Source organism: Ranitomeya variabilis, chromosome 8 (assembly GCF_051348905.1).
Source record: "Ranitomeya variabilis isolate aRanVar5 chromosome 8, aRanVar5.hap1, whole genome shotgun sequence".
Lineage (NCBI taxonomy): Eukaryota > Metazoa > Chordata > Amphibia > Anura > Dendrobatidae > Ranitomeya > Ranitomeya variabilis.
This window is the reverse complement of record NC_135239.1, coordinates 24,736,903-24,754,865: the sequence shown is the minus strand read 5'-3', so window position 1 is coordinate 24,754,865 and position 17,963 is coordinate 24,736,903. Positions and strand designations below refer to the sequence as shown.

The window sequence follows — 17,963 nt, the reverse complement described above, 5'->3', positions numbered from 1 at the left end:
AGCCAGCAGGAGGGTGTATACTGCAGGGAAGGAGAGAACTTCACTTAGTGTCAGCCTCCTAGTGGCAGCAGCATACACCCACGGGCTGTGTCCCCCAATGAGGCGAAGGAGAAAAGTCATCATCTAAATTCTACAGCATCCAACAGAATCGTCCACACTTAGGATTTAGTGTCTGATATGATCTATGGTCACAGTGCAGAATAGTAAGCGCAGCTCTGGGGTAAAAAAAAAAAAAATACAGAATGTATCGGTACAGGATAAGTAATGTATGTACACAGTGAAGGAGTATAATACAGAATAAGTAATGTAACGTTGGTACACAGTGACTGCACCAGCAGAATAGTGAGTGCAGCTCTGGAGTATAATACAGAATAAGTAATGTAATGTATGTACACAGTGACTGCACCAGCAGAATAGTGAGTGCAGCTCTGGAGTATAATACAGGATGTAACTCAGGATCAGTAATGTAATGTATGTACACAGTGACTGCACCAGCAGAATAGTGAGTGCAGCTCTGGAGTATAATACAGAAAGTAACTCAAGATCAGTACAGGATAAGTAAGGTAATAAATAATCTTTATTTTTATAGGCAACACACAGGTAAATCCCATTAGTAGGTTTTCATTTTATATATACATATTACTTGGTCAAATAAAGACAGACCCCAGGGTTACAATCGGGAGAGAAACTAACCTTGTTCCGTGTTGTATCTCCACTGGCGGAAGTTACGTCCCAGAAGGATCAGCTCCCGAGCTGCTGCGGGTCGAGAAGGGATATTCTGGTTGATGCAAAAAGGCACAAAAGCCGGTCCTTCTGGGCCACTGAAAAAGGAAAATAATATCTACTGATTTCAGCAATTGCCTGATGAAGTTTATGTGATTATTATGAAGAAAGTCTAAGTAATGAGAGCCATCTGAATTCATACATGCCATTACAATGAACTTACTTGCATTTTTCGAACACTCGGACCCTGGTGTCGCTGGCCAGGGATGTGATGATGCTGAAAAGTTCAGTCAGAATGGACGGAAGAAGGAACCGAGAAACAGTCTGTCCGGAGCTGAGCTGCATGGACGGACACCCTGAATGGGGACAGGAATAAGATCTAAGCCCCAAAACACAATACATGGCCAGTTTTGGCCAATATCTGCAGGTCAAAATGGGCCAATATCGCCTAACATTGGACTAATGTGTATGGGGGCCTTTACCCTCACCAGGGACAAAAACAAAAGGAAAGTAGTTTAAAATAGTGTTTGCAGGAGGTCTGGTTATTGGGGCCTCCATGAGTGGCTGCGATCTCGTTATATGGTGCTGTTGTATATGCACGATACGATTATATACTGCACCACACGAATATTGACCCGCTGTGACCGCCAGGAGGCACCGTGCAGACATCGGTAGTGGCGAGTATCTAGTTTATGTGGGGCACTTCAGCAGTATTGGACAACCCCTTTAACTTAAAGGCTAAAGGCCCAAGAAGATCAAATCCAGACTAAAGCAGGTACCAGGGTTTCCTACAAGATGGCGCTGATACACTAACGTGCCCTGAGGCGTTGGCATCCGAGTGTGAAGAATAACCGGCATCACTTCTCTGGTATCAGGTAGAGATTTTGCAAAGGAGTAGAATAAAAAAACTGAAGATCTAGTGTCTCGTGCACATACCCAGCTGACTCATGAAGTTCATCCACTGCAGGCAGGTGTGGCTGTATAACGGGTGCAGCATGCCCACTTCACCCTCATCCAGCTGCGTCTGGCGCTTCCTGTATGGGACAGAAAGAAGGATAGTGGGGACTCTGGACAGACAAGACCCTGGGGGTCTGCGGAGAAGAGACACTACCTCTGAGCATGCTCCAGGCTGAGCCCGGGCTGGTCTGGATAACTTGGACCTTTTACACTCTCGGTCTTGTGCCGCCGCCTCGTTCGTGGTTCTTCTGTTCGTTCACAGACTATGTCGTCTGTGGTTTTCGGGGGTCCCAGCTCCGCACTGTCAGGCTTACTCTAGAATTAAAGGTAAGACATGGCACAGCGTACTTTGCAACCATACAATTGTTTGGATTTATAAAGACTACACGCCCTTTAATAAAACCTCAAGCATTCTGCGGTGGACGACATATTGCCGAGTCCTTACCAGTATATCCCAGAAGCTCCTGCGCCCGGCCCGGCTAGGAGGGGTACTGGGGTCTGTGCTGGAGGGAGACACTAATGAAGGAAGGTTTACAGGGGCAGGACGAGGCGTGATGGACGACTGGACCAATCCCTTCATATCTGGGAGAGACTGAGAGGGGCCTTTTCCTGGAGCCAAACACAAGCAAAGATTATTTATTTTTAGGACACCATTGATTCCATGGTCTGTACATGAGAAGGTGTTACATACAAAATATAAACTTACAGCCAAGAAACGAATAATGACAGACTGGTAGAGAGGGGAGACATCCTGCCCTTGGGGGCTTACAGTCTACCGGATAATGGGAAGGAGACATTAGGTTGGGGGTGGCGGCAGCTCCGGTGATGTTGAGGTGGTACTGAGGACATTGCAGGCTGTAGCTTTCTTGAAGAGATGGGTTTTTAAGTTCTACCTTAAAGTTTCAAGTGTGGCGGATAATCGGACGTGTTGGGGTGCAGAATTCCAGAGGATAGGGGAGAAGTCTTGGAGGCGATTGGATGAGGAAATAATAAATGTGGAGATAAGGAGGTCTTGGGGGACTGGAGATTGGATCTTGGAAGATATTGGGTGATTATTTCGGAGATATATGGAGGAGACAGATTATGGACGACTTTGTAGGTCAACGTTTGTCGTTTGAACTGAATACGTTGTGGAATTGGGAGCCAATGAAGGGATTTGCGGAGGGGAGAAGCGGAGTAGCGAGGAGAAAGATGGATTAGTTGGGCAGTGGCATTAAGGACAGACTGGAGGGGTGCAAAAGTGTTAGCAGGGAGGCCACAGAAGAGGATGTTGCAGTAGTCCAGGCGGGAGATGATGAGGGCACTAACATTTTAGTAAGTTAAGGGTTGAGGAAAGGACGGATTCTGGAAATATTTAAGAGTTGACAGGAGATGGCAAGAGCTTAGATGTGTGGTTCAATGGAGCTAGACTGTAGAGACAGTGTCCATGTACACCACTGTGCAGTGAAAATAACTTGGTCAGGACAAGCTTCAGCACAGTGTCACCTTAAAAGCTTGTGTCTGGCTCTGCTAGGGGGGCATCTGGGGAGAACATCTTTCCAATAGAAGTGGCTTCTAAAGGAAACCTGTCAGCTGATTTATGAGTCGGCATTTCAGAGATAACATGCTTTAGAACAGCAGCCGGGATGAAGGGACTAGGATGACTAATCGAAGTTTCTCCAGGTCCTTCTCTTCCTGTGAGACCTGGAGGGGAGAAGCCATCAGCTGACTAGTTCCCTTCTAAAAAGCAGCAACACCAAAATACTTGGCTGCAGACCTGAGGGGGTTAATCAGCGCAGGTTATTCAGGAGATTACCATTCGTTGGTGCTTCTAGGTCTCCCGGGCTCATCGGATCCACACAGAGCGGCATCTGTAGGATATGAAACTCGATGATGACATCGCAGAGCGCATGGCGCAATGAATTGGAGAGACGCTCGGACAACTGGGAAGAACTGATGTTTCCCTTTTCCCAGACATCGAATCGTACTAAAGTCATAGGTGCTGAAAGTAAAACAAATGAATACGGAGTCATAATGCAGCAAATAACCAGCATCCACAGTGAGCTGCAGAGCTCTCTACCTGAGTCGGCGGTGCTGGGATCTGGAGTAAATCTGCTGACTTTGGTCAGAGACTCAAAGGTGCTGACGCTGAGCAGATGAGATGTAGTAGACGGACACACGAGAGGAGGTCCTGCCCGCTCGCCATAGGCCTGTGTCACCAGAACGCCGTGCTGAGTTACAAATGACAGCGCAATGCAGCCGATACCTAAACCACAAGCAGAGGAAACATGAAAACTGTACTGCAAAAAGCAGGCGTCCGGCAGGAACACGAGAAACCGTAATAACACAAGAGGTCATGGAATAAGTTCTAACACAAAATCAGACGATTCTAGGACTGGCGGAGGATAATGGACAGGGAGACGATGGCTGTGATTACACAGGGACGTGAACTTGTATTACCTTTCCCTCCGGTTCCCTGCCCACCAGGCTTATTGTACAGGAATAGATCCAGCTCCGGGAGAGAGTGGTGGAAATAATGCTGCAAACACAAAGTCAGAACTCAATATCAGCCGTGACAGAGGGGATCAGACAGCGGAAACATCAGCATTGTTTGGATCATCTTGTTCACCCCTGCCCATTAGTATCGTAGCCTGGTGGAGCGGTCACTGGACGTCTTCTCATACATCCCCCATACAATTAAAAGCGGAGGTCCTTAGTTACGTTCCCCTCACCTGGAAATGATGCTCCCCATTACTATCGGTGTATTTGGGAGTGTGGAGGAAGATGAGAAGGTTCTGGCGCAGATAATAGGCCATGGCTTGCAGACAGGGCAGCGAGGCCTGGGGGATGGTGTACTGCAGGACTTCTGTCGGAGGTGTTCCTCTTGGCTGGATAAACTGGGATATTAAATAACCAAGGTTATTATAGGAGCCCCTGCCCCAAACAAGACTTGCAGCCCCGGGTCCTCACCTCTACATCCGCCGGCGTTAGCTTACAATTCCTCTGCAGCATGACAGTAATGATGTCCAGAGTGGCCTCGTCCAAGCGCTTCCGGAGAACCTTCACCAAATCATCCGTGATCTCGGACCCTGCAGACGTGATAAATGTGGATGGTCATATCTTTATACCATCTTGATGCCTTTTAATTTCCCCCCTCTATAAACGTTGTATATACTTCTATAGAGGAACCAGGTCATAGTCATAACAACTATAATGAAAACCTCCACTCTTTACACTCCATCTTGGTCTCACCAGCTTCTCCGACGCCATGAACCAGGAGAAGAATGTGCTTATCCATCTGTCCCACAGGTCTCGTAGTGTCTGTACTCCGGGAAGACGGCAGCTCCAGTGATAAGCGGCTGCCCTGGAAAACAAAACAAGTGTGAGAAATAAAAGGCCATGCAGATCTGATCTCCAGCGTCGGGCTTCGTATGACGCCATCTCACCGTCATATCCTCTGTGAAGATCGGTTCTTGGCTACGGGACAGAGCCAAAGAGCGAGACATCATAGACTGGGATGAGTCCAGGTCCCACAGCCGGCCATTGCCAGACGTCTCGGAGAGCCTGAGATGTAGAAGGAGACGAGGACAGTGACATTTGGAGCAATAATCTATGGAGAAAGTAAACTCATATTTGAGAGCTCAAGGAGGCAAATAAACTTAACGTAAGTAATTAACTTTTTTAATTTATTTTTTTTTAAAGAAAATAAAAAATGCAGGATCCCAACTTTTTAGGTGCATGGAATATAGGTCTGCGGTTACAGCATTTTCTTCCATCACATGAGAGATGAATGGGCCCTTATTCTAGTAAATATTGGTTATTATAAGGACATATGTACCGGAGGTAGAAGACGGATTTGGTGGCGCGTTCTTGATACACGAACATGTTCTTGCGGTTGACGACAGAGAAGGCGTTGAGCACGGAGCGCAGGGACTGGATGGCTGCCGGGACACGAGACAGAAGATATCATGCTCCCCACCCTACCACATGGCGTCACAAGCTCAGATTATAAGGGAGCGGACACCGACCTCTGGACACCCCCATGTTGGGTCCCATCTTCAGTCGGGGGTGGATGTGAATCACTGTACTCCACACCATGTCGCAGGCAAAGTGCCCCGGTATAAACTGCATGGTCGCAGCAAGATAATCGCGAGGCTGGTAACTCTCGTCCCCGGGAAAGTCTGCAATGACAAATGTGAGCGTATTATCAAAAAAGAAAACAAAAAAGCCAACACACCTCCGTAGGGGAGATGGACCAGAGGTCTACGTGATGCCATCTGTGTGCTGCACCCGTTTAATGAAGAAGTTTAGCAATTTTGGGGGGGTTTTAGCATAGATGAAAATGACAGATGAAACCTAAAATACGGACCGAAACTGCCGTCACGCTCATTTTTTCGTCTTGAATTTACACTGCAGCTAATCTTACAGATCAACACAATGCAACAAACCAGCAGCTGTGGGAACAGGCCTCCCAGATATAAACAAGGACATTTCCATTGTTTGACAGCATGCAGAGATCTTGAAAAAGGAGATTTTTGTGTACTCACCGTAAAATCTTTTTCTCCGAGTCATCATTGGGGGACACAGGACGAATGGGTGTTATGCTGCTGCCACCAGGAGGACACAGAGTTAAACACACACAAAAGATTAACTCCTCCCCTGCAGTATACACCCACAGGCTGGACAATCCAGAGCCAGTTCGGTAACAAAGCAGTAGGAGTAAGCCAGTTAACAAACAGACGACATGTCATAGTCAAAACACAGACTGAAAAGAACAATTGAGCCAACTAGGCTAACAGGGAGGGTGCTGTGTCCCCCAATGATGACTCGGAGAAAAAGATTTTACGGTGAGTACACAAAAATCTCCTTTTCTCCTACGTATCATTGGGGGACACAGGACGAATGGGACGTCCCAAAGCAGTCCCTGGGTGGGCCAACAAGAAGTTATAAATGCTGTGCGTGCCTACGAGCTACAGATGAGACACTGCCGCTTGTAGGATTCGCCTACCGACGGACGCGTCTGCCGAGGCCTGAGAGTGCACATGGTAGTGCTTCGTGAATGTATGCAGGCTGGACCATGTAGCAGCCTTGCAGACCTGCGCTGCCGATGCCTGGTGCCGGATGGCCCAGGACGCGCCGACTGACCGGGTAGAATGAGCCTTGATCCCCGGAGGTGCGGCGTGACCCTTGACACGGTAGGACTCTTGGATGGCGGAACGAATCCACTTGGCAATGGAGGCCTTGGAAGCAGGTAGTCCCTTCCGTGGCCCCTGCGGAAGAACGAACAAGGCGTCTGACCTACGGAGAGACGCAGTTCTGGAGACGTAACGTCTAAGACCCCTCACTAAGTCCAGAGTGTGGAGCGCCCTTTCCGTGCGGTGGGAAGGAGCAGGGCACAGTGAGGGAAGGACAATCTCCTCATTAAGATGGAAGGAGGAAACGACCTTCGGAAGAAAAGTCGGACATGTCCGCAGAACCACCTTGTCCTGGTGGAACACGAGGAAAGGAGGTCGGCACGACAGAGCTGCCAGCTCAGAGACACGTCTAATAGACGTGACAGCCACGAGGAAGGCAATCTTCCAAGACAAGAACAGCAAAGACACTTCATGCAAGGGCTCAAAGGGGGGCTCTTGAAGAGCACGGAGAACTAGGTTCAGGTCCCATGGTTCCAAGGGCATCTTGTAAGGCGGAGCCATATGAGAAACACCCTGGATGAAGGTCCTGACCTGCAATCTGTTTGCAATCTTTCTCTGAAAAAGAACCGAGAGAGCAGAAATTTGGCCCTTAAGAGAGCTGAGAGCAAGACCCAAGTCTACGCCTGATTGGAGGAATTCCAAAATGTGAGGGATAGAAAAACGGAGGGGGAAACGTCCCCGCTTCCTGCACCAGGTGAAGTATACCTTCCAGGCGCGGTGGTAGATGCGCATAGAAGAAGGCTTGCGTGCGCGGAGCATGGTAGATATCACCGTCTGGGGCAACCCCTTCTGCCTCAGTACCCAGGACTCAACGGCCACACCGTTAAACACAGGGCCTCTGAGTTCGGGTGGTAAATGGGCCCTTGAGACAGGAGGTCTGCGCGACTCGGCAGCCTCCAAGGTACGTCTGAGACCAGTTGAAACATCTCGGCATACCATGTCCTGCGCGGCCAGTCCGGAGCGATGAGAAGTACTGGGATCCGTTCTGCCTTGATCTTCCTGATCACCTTTGTCAGAAGAGGAATTGGGGGAAAGATGTATGGGAGTCTGAAACCCTGCCATGAGAGGACGAGAGCGTCGGCTCCGAAGGCTGAGGGGTCGTGAGACCTGGCCATGAAGACGGGAACCTGGCAATTGAGGCGAGATGCCATTAGGTCCACGTCCGGGGTCCCCCATCGAGAGCATATCTGGTGAAAGATTGCGGGATGGAGAGACCACTCTCCGGGATCGAGGCTGTGGCGACTGAGAAAGTCCGCTTCCCAGTTTTCCACGCCTGGGATAAAGACTGCTGAGAGTATGGAATGATGTGTCTCGGCCCAGCGGAGAATTATCGTCACCTCGACCATGGCCGCCTTGCTGCGAGTGCCCCCTTGGCGGTTGATGTAGGCTACCGCAGTGGCGTTGTCGGACTGGACTCTGACCGCACGGCCGGAGAGGAACGGCTGAAAATGATGGAGAGCCAGTCTGATTGCCCGAATCTCTAGGATATTGATGGGCAGCTGGGACTCCTGCGGAGACCAGCGACCCTGAGTCGAGTGACGCTGGAACACTGCACCCCAGCCGAAGAGACTGGCGTCCGTTGTGACAACCAGCCAGTGCACCGGAAGGAAAGACTTCCCCCGAGTCAGGGAGGACCTCTTGGTCCACCACCTGAGGGACTGTCTGATTGGGCGAGAGAGAAGGAGACGGCGGTCGAGCGAGGCGGGATTCCTGTCCCATACTGCCAGAATGGCATGTTGTAAGGGACGGAGGTGAAAAACCGCAAAGGGCACTGCCTCCATTGCCGCCACCATCCTGCCGAGTACCCTCATGGAGAAGCGTAGGGAGTGAGAGCGAGGTTGAGTAAGCTTCCGGACTTCTCTCTGAAGAGTGGATACCTTTTCCGGAGGCAAAAGTACTAGACCCTGAGAGGAGTCTAAGATCATTCCCAGGTAGGATATGGTTTGGGCCGGGACTGGGGAAGATTTTTTGAAATTGATTTTCCAGCCCAGGCGCAAAAAGGTATTTATAGTGACGTCTACCGCTTCTGAACAGGACCGGAAAGAGGGACCTTTTATGAGGATGTCGTCCAAGTAGGGCAACACCACTATGCCCCGAGCATGTAGAATGGCCACGGCAGCTGCCATGACCTTGGTGAACACCCGAGGAGCAGTGGCCAGCCCGAAAGGTAGGGCGACAAACTGAAAATGGTGCCCCTGGACCGCGAAGCGGAGGAAGCGCTGATGAGACGGTAGGATGGGAATGTGCAAGTAAGCGTCTTGAACATCTAGAGATGCAAGGAACTCGCCCTCTTCCAGAGAGGCAATTACCGAGCGGAGGGACTCCATACGGAATTGACGTACACGGACGTACTTGTTGAGGAGCTTGAGGTCCAATATTGGACGTACTGAGCCGTCCTTCTTTGGTACAATGAAAAGATTGGAATAGAAACCTTGGTACCTCTCGTTCTGAGGTACCGGGATGATGACCCCGTCTTCCCATAGCAATCTTATGGCCTGAAAATACTGACGGACCCTTGCTCTGGGAGGAGGGGACTGGAAGAAACGAGATGGGGGAAGAGAGACAAACTCTATCTTGTAACCGAAGGACACTAGGTCGCGGACCCATCGGTCGGGAACTACCGAGAGCCACGCGTCCCGAAAGAAGAGTAGGCGGCCGCCAACTCTGTCGGTGTCCTTTGGCGTCTGCCAAGAGTCATTGAGGTGGAGACCTGTTGGGTCTGGGCCCCATGGACCCCTGTTGTCTGGGTCTGCCTCTCCAAGAGGGAGAAGGTTTGTAAGATGGCTGGGAGGTTCTGTCCTTGCGCTGACCTCTCCCGGCGCCGGGTGGCGCGGAGGGAGAATTGGACCAATTGGAGCCGAAACGGAAATATCGGCCTTGGCCCTGTTGGTTGCGAAAGGGACGAAAGGTCCGTTGCTGGGGAAGGAATTTGCTCTTTCCCCCTGTGGAGTCTGCGATAATTTTATCTAGTTTGTCCCCAAAAAGGCGTTCGCCCTGGTATGGAAGGGACGTGAGAGATTTTTTGGATCCTGAGTCCGCTTTCCAGTCCCTGAGCCAAAGGGATCTGCGGATCGTGACAGCATTGGCCGCTGCCTGTGAGGCACAATTGGCCGCGTCTAAGGATGCGGAAACTACAAAGTCCCCCGCTCTGGCAATCTGAGTGGCCAGGTGTGAAACCTCGGGGGGTAAGTCGGCGTGTAGAGCTGTAGAGGCTAAAGACTCGGCCCAATGGGTCATGGTTTTTGCAACCCATGTGACGGCAAAAGAAGGGAAGAGAGAAGCCGAGGAAGCTTCAAAAGCCGAGCGAGCCATCTGGTCAATTTGTCTATCAGTGGGATGCTTGATGGACGCGCCCTCGGAGGAGGATAGAACCGCCTTGGTGGCTAGCCGCGACACTGGCGGGTCCACGGAGGGTGACTGAGACCACTCCTTAGCAAGGTCCTGAGCAAACGGATACTTCAATTGCATAGCCTTCTGACCTGAGAAGCGTTTATCCGGACGGACCCTGTGGAGATCGACAATGTCCTTAAATTGAGGATGCGTAGGAAAAAATCTATGAGCCTTTGTGGTTCGCCCGAATGACACGGGATGAACCGCCTTGGACGGGGTTTCCTCCTCTAACTGTAGCGTCTGACTTACCGAGTCTATGAGAGAATCTAGGGTCTCTTGGTCGTGACGATACTCTGGGGAACAGGACACGCTGGATGCGTCGTCCAGAAAGGATTCCCTGCTATGAGCTGGGGATGAGTGACGAGAGACTTCGCTCTCTGAGCCGGAGGGCTGATCACGGACCGGAGATATTACCCTGGACTTCTTTCTAGATGAGAGAGGGCTTCTGGAAACGGTACGACCTCTAGGCCGAGAGGGGTTTTTAGGCCGCGTTACATCATCCGTGGAAGCGCCCTGGGTAAGGGACGGGTCACGGAGGGACTGTATCGTCCTTTCCAAGGATGCCACAGATCGAGCGAGGGAGGACGCCCATGCGGGGGTACTAGGCTCACTACATTCCGGGTCAGAGGCCGGAGTATCCTGTGCCGCAGACATTTCGCAGGCGGAGCACAGCGGGGTAGTGTGACCTCGGGGCAGAGATACCTTGCAGGAGGTGCACACAGCAAAAATAACAGAGTGGGTCTTTCCAGTCCGTTTTTGCCTAGACTGTGACATCTTTGCCATAAAGTGAGCGTACTGACAGGGGAAGAGACAATCCTAATGAGTGCGTCTCACCAAGTTCCGCGGTGCTTGGCAGAGAGATCCTGAAGTCCTGTGCGCTGTGGTGCTGCAGAGCCGCCAGCGCACTTCCTGGTCCAAGATGGCCGCCGAGATGTGAGAAGGGCGCTTCTCGGGAACGAGAAGCGCCCAGAGAGGGAGAGAGGGAGGGGGGCGTGTCATGGGCGGGCGGTGGATTCCCTGCTATGCGCGTCGGAACGCTGCCATTGCCACAGAATGTCCGTGGTGGAATCCGGACCAGGGACGGTAAACAGTGCCACCGCCCTAACAGAGCGCCGAATTGCCCGTGCTCCGCGGCTGCAGCGCCGCATTAGAAAGTGGATCCCTGAACGGGCGGTCCCCTGTCAGCTGGTCGGCCCCCGCACTTACCTTGTGCGATGGGGCCGATGCTCCATCCACCTTCACCTTAGTAGGGAGAGGGTGGAGAGCTTCTGCCGCCGTGCAACATCCGCTATGTTCAGTGGTGATGCAGTGGGCGGCTGCACGGACGCCATGGCATTCTGTCCGGCTGTGCCCTGGCTCCAGGAAACTTAGGTGGATGATTAGTCCCCGTGGTCGCCTGACAGGGAGGGAGGGAGATCGGAACGCTAGGGAACCGTCGCCACACTGGAAAGTGAGCCAGGGCTGGCATCCATCGTCGCGGGAAAGGATACAGGAGGAACGCTCCATGTACTTGCCCGTTGTTGGTGCGGGAGAGATCAGAGCTGAAAATTTGCCTGTCGCTCCCTTCCGTTAAAAACAAAAATTGGTGGGGTCCTGAGGACCCAAGTGCCTCCTGAGACACTAAGTAAGAACTGGCTCTGGATTGTCCAGCCTGTGGGTGTATACTGCAGGGGAGGAGTTAATCTTTTGTGTGTGTTTAACTTAGTGTCCTCCTGGTGGCAGCAGCATAACACCCATTCGTCCTGTGTCCCCCAATGATACGTAGGAGAAATGAAGGTTGCAGATCTTTCAAAGGAAAAGCTTCATTTAAATCAATCTGCGATGGAGATGGATGAGTAGTTGGGAGTCCAGAGGGGCTTTCTGGGGTCATCTTCCATACGATCTGCACACAGATGACTACAGAACAATCCTCACCTTCTGTGGTCAGCGCCCTCGGCCGGTACGACGTGTAGGGACTCTCTGTCTTCCAGATATCCTCCTCGCTCTCTGCCACCAGCAGAGTGTTACACAGGTGCGTGTCGTGCAGGTCCTGCAGCAGGAGACGCTGTGGAGAACACACAAAGTACCAGTGGGGGACGTAAAGTTAAAAAAGGATCGTAGCGGCGCCAAATTTATCATCCAGCACAAGTTAATTTTGTCGATCTATCAGATTGTACTTGTGGTCATATGACCGCTGGCTCTCCGCGCTGACATAGGAGAATCTTCACAGCGTGCCGTGTGCACGATGCGAGGATTAACAAGTCTGCGGCCACAGAGTAACTGCAGACTTGTAACACAAGAATGGATAAACCCCTTTAAGTTCTCAGCCATTTCATTGGGGAACGCGGAGATCGTGGGATATAGCTTCTGGCACTAGACGTTAAAGATTATATACCATTGGACAGGGGATAACTTTTCGATCACAGGGGTTCGACAGCTCAGCTGCCCACTGATTCCGAGAATAAAGCGCCGAAGATCCCAATGTGAATTGAGTATTGGTCGATCATTCGAACCCCCCTCTCCCATTCCTTCTTGAAGAGCGACAGTTTCTAGCACTCATAATTGGCGGTCCTATTGAGAATGATTGGAGTGGAGGTGCACATGATCGACCATGGCGCCATTCACATGGGGTACCCCATTCTTGGAATTGGTGGGAACGTCAGCAATTGGAAAATTATGCATGGGAGCGTTTCAATATATTGGGTTTGTATAGCTCTTTATCCAGTAAAAAAAAAAAAAAAGTTATAAATAATAAATGTTTGCATTCCCTGAAAGCAAGCAGAGATCTTAAAAATTATGACCTATTTAAACAAAATATATGAGAGTTCCCTATACAAAAGATTAGGTTTTAATTAGAAAAAAAAATATGGTGCAGGATTGACTCTCCGTTTGGAGACATTTAATAATCACCGCTATGTCAGTGTTCTGCTTTACACCCCGGCCGCCCCCCACTAAAGGGCTATAAACCGGAGAGGCGGAGCGGGGCTTTATCCTCCGGGGACCGTTCCCTAGACGAGATCTCGGTTTCTCTTGTTCCTTTTTGTTTCCATCTGCTCTTAAATTATTAAAACGTGGATGGTAAATCGGTTTGTTCTCCGATTTCCGCTTGGGTGATTCCGCCGCTGCCTGTTTACAAGATTTTATCTGATGGATCGGCCGGCCGCCGCTATCTTGTTTTACGCTCATTGCCGTTTAATGCCGGGCACAAAAGTTTAAGTGTTGCAATTTGGGAGAATGCATTTGTATTTTAATACCTCAGCGAAAGGCATAACGCAGCCGGGGAAAAAAAAAAAAAAAAAGACGGAAGCAACCGGCTGATAATCCACCACTGGGGGAAGACTGGTTAACCCTCAGTGTGCTGCATCCAAGGCGGGGACACTGACTAATGGACAAGGAGGGTCCAGAATGCAGTAATACAGTTATTATTTACAACTAGTTACACCAGGTATTTTATAACATTGTACTCATGTTTATATTGCTGCAGGGGGAGATTTGTGTTTTTTTTTTTTTTTTTTTAATCTTTTTAAAATAAGTTTATTTGGGGCTTTAATAATCTTTTGCAACAGTTTGGTGTTACAGGCTCTTGTGCTCCTGCACATGCAACTGTGACGTGGTCATAAATCAGCCGAGAGAAGCTCAGAAAAGGACAGATAAGTGACATCAGACTGTCATAGTGAGCTGACTGACAAGTTCTCAGTTAACTCCTTCTGTATCCAGTGCAGAACTTACAGAAAGCAAAACAGTGCAACATGTAAAAAAAAAAAAAAATGATTTTTAGACCCAACTACAAGGACTTAAAAAGAAAAAAAAAAAAATCTGAATGCTCCATTACCTGGTTGACCACTCGACAGATCTCCCCCACCTTCCTCGCCACCAGCTGGTGCAGTCGCTGACTCTCTCCCAGTTCATCCACTTCTTGAGCGGCTACGGCACTGTCAGCGGGAAAAAGGTGTAAAAACAAGGACCAAAAGGTAACTAACAATGAGGAGAAAGGCGCAACATCCACTGTAGGGACATAATGGTGGGGTACCTGGGATCTGAGGGGTAAGGTTTCTCCATGTGGAGAGTGACATGCCAGTATGAGGAGACTTATAGGCCATGCATGCTCCTCTGGGAAATTAAATGTGCAAATGGTCTCTTCAGACAGGAAGAGGACATGAATTTGAGTGTCACCTATTGAAAGTAACAATCCAACAAGTCAATATCGACCCTGTAACAAGCCCTGTAGGAGCCGGGTGGGGTACCTGGCATGGGTGCAGACTTCCACCCGATCCTGGTGAACCTTCACAATCAGCCAAAACTTTGGCATGACTGGGCAGCGCGAGTCTTGATCAGTGATGAGGGCGTCTTCGCACTCCGAGTCGCTGCTGCCGGCGTCGTATCCTGCCAGATGTCAGAGCGGAGGAAGAATCAGGAATACGTGGAATTGTTTGGTTAAAGAGAACATTTTCACGTGCCTGTTTAGGAGTATTGAATGGCGGGAGTCACAGGGTGCAGAGACCCTCACTAATCTTTTAAGAATGTCAAAACCGAGCTCACCTAAGTGATCAGAATCCATACTGCCATGACTGGAAACCAGACTCTGGACACGACTGGGACGCTGCCGAGACCCTCCTAGGACATTAAGAAAGAGCATTAGGGTGCAATTCCATCAAGGCACATCCATACTTCTCATAAGATGTTCCAGTCATCTTCCTTACAGAATCTCACTTGATCTGAGCTGTAGTTTGTGCTTTCAGAGCTGTTCTTCCTAACTGACTCCCTCTTTTCCCCCCGTGGGGGATAAGCAGGAGACATGGAGCAATATTTTAATTTTCTTTTTTTTTTTTTTTAAAGGGTCTCCCACATATGACATTGAAACTATTCACAGGACAAGTGATAAATATCTGATCACTGGGGGGTCCAATCATGAGAACAGGGTCCCAAATTTCCCTGGTGTAAAAAGAGTAGTAGTGCAACCTCACAGGCTCTAGGATTAGTGGGGATGCACGTGCCCTAACGAGACTGTGACCCCCAGCGATCATGCATTAATCATTTGCTCTGCATGTGAGCGCAGACGAGGTGACGCTACCTGTGCTGGTCACCGTGCTGGACTGCACCGACTCGGGAAGACTGACCACAGATGAGGTTTTGGGTGGTGGATGAGACTTGTCAGCCAGCGAACCTTCATTTGTAGTTTTACTCCCGGGATCGAGGGCAGATATTTCCACCAAAACAGACACGTCAAGAGCAGGCACTTCCACAGCAGATTGAGCCCATTCACCAAGATAATCTTCGGTCTGTTGGATGAAACTTTTTTAGTGTTTTCTTTGCAATATTTTGCTACTTTTCAGCCCTGTCTCGTACCTTGTCCACAGGTCGGCCATTCTTTGCAGGCACTTTGGGATCAGCGCCGTCCCCTACACCCTCAGGGGCTGCACCGATATCTGCCTCCTCCCAGGGGGTCTCTCCCTGCACGTGAAGATGTTGTTGTGCTCGGTTGTTTTCCACTCTTTGGGCATGAAGTCGGCTCAAGGAGATATAATAATAATCGTCTTCTTCCTCGTTCAGCTGGTAGCCCGGGAGGGAGAGGCGGCGAAACTCCTAGAAAAACGGAAGAAACGTGTAAGGAACTATGGGGGGAAAACAGAGGCATGAAGGAAGCAGATGACATTGCCACGTAGGGTTCCTACACTCTTGGATAGTAGATATGTTGGATTCCCATCCAACCCAGTGGATGCCAGATTGCTGGAACTTTGCTGCACTTTGTATAGGACAATGCAAGAGCTGCAGAGCAAATGTAATAATCTGGATAATCGTTCTCATTCTTACAGAGATATTCCAGCGTGTGGCCTTTTATATCAAGGGTTAATTGTGCCGTTCATGGTCGGTCTGGTGTTTTTCTTCCATTTGATAAGTGTTATTTTACCGCCTGTAAGTACAGTCTGCGGCTTTCTGCCTATATATAGAGCAGGGTAATGGTCCATAAGGTGGAATATAAAGAGGGAGATTCAAACACAGCAAAATCACTCACAGCAAATGAGATTTTGTGATATTTTGCTGCCAAAAAGATAAACTAAGGACAATGCACAAAAAAAGCAAACACTATTTTACAGCCCTTAAACCCTCTCCTGGGATCATTAATGGCTCGTTCTGCGGGACAAAAACTCGCCGACTTGAACGTCGGCTGACATTAGCAGAGAATGAACCATAAAAGGATAATTGTTTCTAAAAATACGGCCCCACGCTCCGGAGACTAGGCGCTCAGAAATGCAAGCTCAGTCATTCCACAAACAGCCCATCCCTCACGGGCTACAGAGAAGCCAAAAAACACACGATAGGAGGTTTATTTTATTTTTTTTAAAGATGGAGAAAAACAGCTGCAAAATGTGAAGGATGATTAATATAATTCTTCATGGGAATAATTAGGAAGTCTCAAGCTCCCAGTAGGGACAGACACTGCATAATTACATTATAGTATCACTTAGAGACCTGTGCGCTGCACGGGCCTGTAGGAAACCATTTTTTACACTAACAAAACCCCTACAAATCTCTCCCCATGCTACTATGGAGCAACAGATTTAGGGTTTGTACATTTGCAATCTCCACCTACAACTGTACTATTCTCAGCTGCCACTAGAGGGAGCCCAGTGACTGCAAGCTGTGAATGTCTGTATGCAGTGGGCTCCCCCTAGTGGTCACTGCAGATAAAATTGCTATGTAACTTCACAAGCTCCAATCTCTACAAAAAAAGAAAAGTATATTGTAAAAAGAATTTGGTGGTGTTCACTTTGGGGGAAGAATTTCACACCTCTTTGAATTTCTGCAAAGAATGTTCTGGCCCGAATACGAACTGCAGCTGCACCAGTTCCCTGAGACAATGAGGCCGTCCGTCGGACTCGCACACGTGCAACAGCACCTTCCTTAGGATGGAGCGGGTGATTACACGCGAGTGACGCAAGGCAGATACCAGCTCGTCCTCAAGCAGCCAGCGGATCTTACAATAAAAATCAGAGAGGGGTTCATTTACAATGAGGAAGGCGACAGCCGGCTGCAAGGAAAGAAGTCTTAAAGGGGCAGTACCTACCTCATTCATCGTAACCTCAATGGCCTGTCTGTGCTCTGCCGGGAGCCTGGAGAGAGCCGAAAACCTAATGGTGATGACAAAAAGGAGGTAAATCGGTGACTTCAAGGAGTATAGAGAGACAGATAAAAGAGTAGCAGGCTAGAAGTCGGCCTGTGATACAGCTCACTGACGGATCCTCAGTTAACTCACTCTGTAACCAGCAGTAGACAGTGCTACAGAGGCTAAAGAAGGCAAACAGGGCAAAATTCTAACTGATGGCCAATTACGTACATACAGTAATAGAAAATAGTGAAATATTAAAAAAAATTATATATATATATATATATATATATATATATATATATATATATATATATATATATATATATATATATATACATACACACACATACATTTTTTTTTTCAAATACAGACAACCCAGTTAACAACGTCCTGTGCTTTCCTAAAACATCACAGTAACGGTGTTAGGATGCAAAATTGCTCACGCACCCCTCCTCCAAATACCTATAATGGGACTCGTGAGTGGATTTCGGCAGTGGGGGGGGGGGTAGGGGGAAGACATTGAACCTCCGTTGTTCTAGGACATGCCCAGAGGATGTGTTGCGCCCGTCCTCACTACTGCTTAGGGGTAGGACCCCTTTAAAGACACGGGCTGACGCTGTATTGTGCTCACA

At 49.3% G+C, this 17,963-nt stretch overlaps 1 protein-coding gene across 4 annotated transcripts in view; it reads right to left on the bottom strand.

The window, feature by feature from the left end:
- SZT2 (SZT2 subunit of KICSTOR complex) overlaps positions 1-17,963 on the bottom strand; it is a 116,424-nt gene that overhangs the window by 19,140 nt on the left and 79,321 nt on the right. For all 4 annotated transcript variants that reach the window (XM_077277501.1, XM_077277504.1, XM_077277502.1 and 1 more), the window contains 22 exons: positions 17,290-17,353; positions 17,014-17,199; positions 15,570-15,806; positions 15,295-15,502; positions 14,763-14,837; positions 14,468-14,606; positions 14,056-14,155; positions 12,159-12,288; positions 5,688-5,840; positions 5,498-5,600; positions 5,106-5,223; positions 4,912-5,023; positions 4,630-4,748; positions 4,392-4,556; positions 4,120-4,198; positions 3,740-3,925; positions 3,476-3,661; positions 2,126-2,289; positions 1,835-1,995; positions 1,660-1,757; positions 947-1,079; positions 694-821 (listed from right to left, as the gene is read on the bottom strand). In XM_077277501.1, coding sequence (XP_077133616.1) covers positions 694-821; positions 947-1,079; positions 1,660-1,757; positions 1,835-1,995; positions 2,126-2,289; positions 3,476-3,661; positions 3,740-3,925; positions 4,120-4,198; positions 4,392-4,556; positions 4,630-4,748; positions 4,912-5,023; positions 5,106-5,223; positions 5,498-5,600; positions 5,688-5,840; positions 12,159-12,288; positions 14,056-14,155; positions 14,468-14,606; positions 14,763-14,837; positions 15,295-15,502; positions 15,570-15,806; positions 17,014-17,199; positions 17,290-17,353 — 3,044 coding nt within the window. The remainder of the gene's footprint in view (positions 1-693; positions 822-946; positions 1,080-1,659; positions 1,758-1,834; positions 1,996-2,125; positions 2,290-3,475; positions 3,662-3,739; positions 3,926-4,119; positions 4,199-4,391; positions 4,557-4,629; positions 4,749-4,911; positions 5,024-5,105; positions 5,224-5,497; positions 5,601-5,687; positions 5,841-12,158; positions 12,289-14,055; positions 14,156-14,467; positions 14,607-14,762; positions 14,838-15,294; positions 15,503-15,569; positions 15,807-17,013; positions 17,200-17,289; positions 17,354-17,963) is intronic.